This window comes from Neopelma chrysocephalum, unplaced genomic scaffold, assembly GCF_003984885.1.
Source record: "Neopelma chrysocephalum unplaced genomic scaffold, ASM398488v2 Primary Assembly neopelma1_180, whole genome shotgun sequence".
Classification (NCBI taxonomy): Eukaryota; Metazoa; Chordata; class Aves; order Passeriformes; family Pipridae; genus Neopelma; species Neopelma chrysocephalum.
The window spans coordinates 2,298,637-2,304,636 of NW_020897842.1; the positions used below are offsets into that span (position 1 = coordinate 2,298,637).

The 6,000-nt window shown below is 46.6% G+C and overlaps 1 protein-coding gene across 12 annotated transcripts in view; it reads left to right on the top strand.

Annotated features, from left to right (window-relative positions):
* The window catches only part of CAMTA1 (calmodulin binding transcription activator 1), a 223,384-nt gene that overhangs the window by 169,556 nt on the left and 47,828 nt on the right, over nucleotides 1-6,000 (top strand). For 11 of the 12 annotated variants that reach the window (XM_027702182.1, XM_027702187.1, XM_027702179.1 and 8 more), the window contains one exon: nucleotides 1,342-1,495. In XM_027702182.1, the coding sequence (XP_027557983.1) occupies nucleotides 1,342-1,495 (154 nt within the window). Of the gene's footprint in view, nucleotides 1-658; nucleotides 838-1,341; nucleotides 1,496-6,000 lie in introns of those variants that run through there. The other variant, XM_027702188.1, reaches the window with a different exon arrangement.

The following is a 6,000-nucleotide window of genomic DNA, read 5'->3' on the forward strand; positions in this document are numbered from 1 at the left end:
AGCCTGGAGGAGCTGGGAGATGTGACCAGCCACCCCCTGATCTCAGAGATGTGCAGGATGCTCCCTGTGTGCACGGGGGTGCATAGTCACCCTGCACCTGGGGGTGGTGAGTGCTGCCCTGCTCCTGCCCTGGGCTGCTCCAGGTGCAGCTCCTGACATGCTGGGCCTCAGTGCTGTGCTTCGCTCATCAGAAGTTCCCTTCCATAGGTTTCCTTGGTGTAGGTGTCCGTGTACTGCTCCAGCCCTCCCCTGGTTTCATAAGCAAGTGCTCCTATTAGCATAACCTTTGCACGTGAATGATATGTTGTGTTCCCTCTACCCCTTGGAACAGGGCTCTAACAACATTAATGAAACATTAGACTTTTAATTACACCATTATCCTATTTATTTTTATAAATAATTCCAAAGCAGTCATTAAAGTTTGCGAACTTAGGAGTAAATGACTTAAGGGAAAGAAATCAGCTTCTCAATCTTGTTATTATCTATTGTACAATCTCCCTGGGATGCTGCTGGGGAACTGGCAGAGTTGTTACTGTTGCTGTTGTTAAGATGATTCATTTGCTCGCAGGGTGGTAACACACGGCTCGGTGGGAGGGCACCGCAGTGCGTCACAGCGGGGTTGCCTCCCCCTCGCAGCCCCTGGGAAGGTGTGTGGGGAGAGGAGAGCGTGGATCAGCCTGCGGATGCTGGTGCCTCGCTGTCCTCCTGCAGCAGCTTTGCAAAGTGCTCTTGCAGTCCCCACCTTCTGCAGCTTGCTGGATTCATCGCAAAGCTGCAACATCTTCAAAAGACAAGGAATTGCAGGCTTGACTATGAAGAGGCCTTCGTTGACGCACTGTAATATTGTTTGTGAGCCTCCTTGGCTCTTTCTGTCACTGTATGGAGAGTGTGGCTGTTCCTGATGTTCTCAGGTTACTTTCTGTGTATTCAAAATAGCCCCGATGCAGACCAGAACTGATGGAAGCATTGGCTCATATGAACCAAAGGTCCCTTAAACCAAAACAAATTACCTGGTATTCATTGTAAGTGGTGTTTGCAAGACTCTTGCAAGTATTCGGTGTTGTAGAGTTTGGAAAAAAAGGTTCAATTTGAGCACACAAGGGGAGCAGGAGAGTTGCAAGCAAAGGGCCCTCAGGATGGGGGAATCCATGTGCAAACTGTCATGTCTGTCTTTTGCCACCTCTTTGAAAGAACAACTCTGATCTTGGGGAAATCCAGGACATACTGGGATCTGATTATGATGCTTTCTATTACAGTTTTGATTAGGAAGATAAATGCAGAGAGCTCTGAGCAGGGGAGAGGCCCACTGACGTAACTCTTGCTGCTCTGCTCTCCCTGCAGAACCCAGACATCGTGTTGGTGCACTACCTGAATGTCCCAGCCATCGAGGACTGCGGGAAACCATGTGGCCCCATCTTGTGTTCAATAAACACCGACAAGAAGGAATGGGCAAAGTGGACAAAAGAGGAACTCATTGGGCAGCTCAAACCAATGTGTGAGTACCTGGAGCCATCTTTGCTTCTTTGCTGTATATTTAGAGTAGTGTCTCTCACAGCCACCAACCATCTCAAACAGGCAGTTCTTTGGACCTCTCAGCATCTGCCTTGGTATGTAATATTTTCTTTTGCATCACAGTTATATTGTATGCCTTCCCCTGGAGAGCACGTTCCAATGTGCATACAAATAACTTTTTGCAATGAAAGATTAGACATAAAGTGGGTCTGTAAGCAAGAGAAAATTAACTGCAGGCGCCACAATACCATATCTGAGTCAACAAATACCAGGTCTGCTTCTGTCCCTACCCTCTGCCCCTGCCTGGGTGCTGGTGTCATGCCCAGCTTCCTGTAATTGGAGGTCACAGCCACAGAGTGCATCCTGATGTGTCTCTGCCATCCATGAAAGATCAGTCTAATGCTGACCATAACCTTAGTAATCTGAGTTTGCACCGCTCCTTTGTTGCATCCTGAGCTGTGCAGGCCCATGGATTTCTTTTCTACACAAAGCTGGAGGGCAGAAGGCAAGCAGAAGAGAATAAAGAAAATTACACATTTGCCCCTGGGACTGATAACCTTAGGCAGAAATCCAGGGTGTTGAAGGCTTAGCTGAGCCTGGACAAGTACCTTAACATTAAACAGGAGAGGAAGCGGCAGCCTGTTAAAAAATCTGCAGTGCATCAAGAAAATTATGTGAAAACTACAACGAACTCACCGTAAATTTAATAACACTTGGCTCTTTTATGTCTCAGGAGGGAAGAGTGAAATTCTGCGCAATTATTCAGAGTATATATGCATGTACACGTCTCTGTTTATGGGTACATATCCTGGGAAACACATCCTTAGAAATGTAGCTACAATAAAAGCTTTGGATTCTGATCAGACCTAAAAAACAAGGAGGACATAGATAACTGTGTTTGGGGAACGCAGAGGGGCACCACTCACCAAGAAGCCATCAGATTTGGTTCCATTATGGGGTGTGCCATGAAGTTCTGGAGCCAAGAACGTTAGTTTCATCACATTTTTGCATTAATCATGTTCTTTCACAGACTTCACAGTTTGATTGCCTGATGTTTCCAAATTTCTCTGCCCTAAAGCAGATTTGTCAATGACTTAATCAAAGCGTTGTGCTTGGTGTCGCTGGTGCAGCAACAGTCTTGCCCTTTTACCTGTTTTGTGTTGCAGTTCACGTTTTATTCCTCTGGACTTGGAAGCTGTGTGAGGTTTTTGTTGATGCTTTTGTTTTCTTGGTTGCTGTTTCTCATAAGAATTTCACATTTAAGACAAGTTAGCAATGATAGCCAGGGTTTGTGTGGAGGTCTGAGGACACTCTACCTGTAGGGAGGTTCCCATTTCAGACCACTGATGTCATTCAGGATTAAGGGAGAGAAGCTGATACTAGTTCTGCCTTTGGGGAAAATGCTTCCTCCTGGTCAGAGGCTGGTGGCAGTGTCCAGCTCTTGACTTACTGAGAACACGTGCTTGATTGTTCAAGTCCTATTCAGCCTGGACTGGAGTCAGGTGTTAAAGCTGTTGACCTCTGTCAGGTATTAAAGCTTTTCTGTCAGAATCAAAGGTAGCAGATAGTCAGTGGTGTGGCAGCCAAAGCCTGGGAGCATGTTCTCTTGGCCATGTGTGCCTGGAGAACTAAAAGTGATGTGGCAGATGGCTGGCAGGGTGAGCAGCATCAGTCTTAGAGTCCAAGCCAGGCAAATACATCAAACTGCTTTTTGTGAAATGCAGAGAGACCCTGACTGGGATGATCACGGAGTTTGTTTCTTGTATCCATTATTCACTCAGCTCCCTCCTCCTTCCCTGCCACATCATCCCAAAGTGTGTCCAGGCTTCAGCAAGTCTGCAGCAGGCATCAGGGACAGGAACTGGCTCCCGATATCAGCCTCGTCACCTCAGAGCAGGGCACTGAGGTCTGGATGCCAAGAGGTGGCTTCTGCCCTGAAGGAGACTGCTGAACCCATAGGGAGCTTCTTGGCTAGCTGCAGGGATGGTGTTTCCTCATTCTGTGACTACTCGCACAGGTGGTTATGGATTAGAACCACCTTTTTGGAGTAGCCATACAGCTCTGAGAGCTTTGTGGAAACAGCATTAACTTGTTCTAACATAGCTGGTGTGTGAACTAATTAAGAGACTGAAATGACCCCAGCTGAACATCCATGAAAGGTAAATGCTGCAGATGCTCTGAGGATTTGAGGTTTTTTCAACACCTCCAGCTGAGTTGAGACTGTCAATAATTAATCAGCCTGACTTAAGTTTTCATGGCTTTGGATTTTTGCTTTAGTTCTGATGTATTTGTCACCTGCCTTTGCACTGGGACATGCATGATCTCCTGATTGTCCTCTCTGGACTATCGCTGTTGGCTTGTGAGACCTCAGTTTGACAGTCCTCGAGACTGAAGCAGATGAGCCTGGAAGGGCTGCATACACATTCGTGACCTCCCACAGGATCATTACTCGCTCCTTCCAGGCTCATAGGTGAGGCTCCTCACCTTGGAGGTGTCAGCAAAGGTCAGGGAGTGCAGAGAGGGCTGTGACACCTCCTCTGATGGCACACCTGCAGTAATCCAACTGTTGGGAGCATCCCAGTTGGGTGTCTGAATTAGAAGATTTGTTGTGTGTGTTGCTTTGATATGGATGCAACCTTTGGGGACATTTGTGCAAAGTGAATAGCTATAATACATGAAAATTCTGCAGGAATGTTGTCCGAAACACCTGTAAGTCATTTCAGGATGCCTGGTGTGAAGAATGGGCCTCTATTTGGCATTGCTTTCAATTTTCCCCCCTCTTGTGTCCCATTATAGTCTTGCTTTGAGATTTCTCTGAACAGATTAGCAGATGTCCTTAGAGGCATCTGGTGGTAAAAGCAAATTCAGTGGCAGAATCCAACTCAGCAGAATTCTGTATATAAACTCCATATGATCAGCAAATTGTGGGCCAGCTCATGTTGGGGGTTTCTCCAAATCATCCCCTTTTGGCTCTCTCATCCTTCAGCTGGCAACGTATGAGTTACAAGCTCACAGCTGGTGCTCCGTTGCAATCCTTGTTCCAGGTCCACTGTAATTAAGAGCTATCTTCCTTTCAGAGAAAAAGTTTTTTTCATTCCTCTGCTGCACAGAAACTGAGGGCTTCTGTTTGTGCCCCCTGCACGCAGACACAGCTGGAAAGTTTCACGTGGTGCCAGTCAGAGTCGATGCCTCTGGGCATGGGCCAATCTCGCCTCTTTCCAGAGTTCTCAGTTCTGTGTAGGGGAACCAATCAGGGCCCCTGGAGGTGACCTGAACCTGCATCCCCTTATTGTTGCCACTGGAGATGGCATCAGATGTCTGCAGCCCAGAATGAAATTCAAATAGCAGCAGTCGGCATTAATATGGTTTCAAGAATTGTTTTATCTTGACTTGAATTTATATTCAATTTCAGTAATTGGGTTTAAGAGGGGGTTTATATTTAATCTTAAGAGATCAGTTGTACAAAAGTCTAAATGGGATGATTTTTACATTCCCCAAATGGTTTGTTAGAGCTCCAAAGTGCCCCTCAATGGGGTCAGCTTAGTTCAGCTGACCACATAAAAAGCAACATGGATTCTTTAAAAGACTTTGGTTTTAGTAATGCTGACATCTGGTTTTACTGCAATAGGTTGAGTTTTTATTAAAAAGAGAACACAATCGTAGGTGCTAGATAGGCTTTTATATCCTACCAGCCACTTGGACTTCGAGTACCTCTGCTCACATTGTCTGCATGGCCAGTATGAGCCACCTGCTCATTTAGCCACCTGCTTGTCATCTCTCATCTTCTCACCAACCCTCTCATTATTGCAGGTGTGTGGCTCTAAACAGGGGTCCCATGCAAGAATTGCAGTTCTCCTCTCCCTCTGAGATCTGCAGTGTCCTTCATGTCCCCAGAGGAAGCTTGTTCCTGTGCCTGTATGGGCCACTCTGTAGGAAATGTGGTTTCCCTCATGGGCAAGTTTTACCTACTGTAGAAACTTCTCCGAAAGAACAAAATTAGGAATCACAATTCAGCTGGTGCATTTCAGCTGCATTTGGAGACACAACAGTGAAATAATCCCACTGAGTATTGACAACAGTCCAGGATGAACCAACCATTAGCAGTAATGGAAATCAACTTGCAGAAACCTAAACCAAATAGTTTCCTGTCCCCCTAAAAGATATTAAACCAGATGCAGCAATTGCCGAGCCCCTCTGGGGAGACTACGGGCACCCCAGCCTTTGTTTCCTGTTCTTCTGTAGTGTTTCATCTGCCCTCTTAGCACTTGGCTGTAGGCACTGGCACAGACCCGCTGAGGGGGGTCCAGGCCTTGCCGGCAGCACCAGCGAGGTGCGGCAGCCCCGGGAAGGGCTGAAGGTCCCCTCCGTGCAGGCCATGCTTATCAGGACTTTTTTCCCCCAGAATGGCCCAGCAAGACTTATGCTAAAAAAAAAAAAATTAAACTGGGTACCTTAAAAACAAGTGACAAAATTACCGCTGGAGAAGCC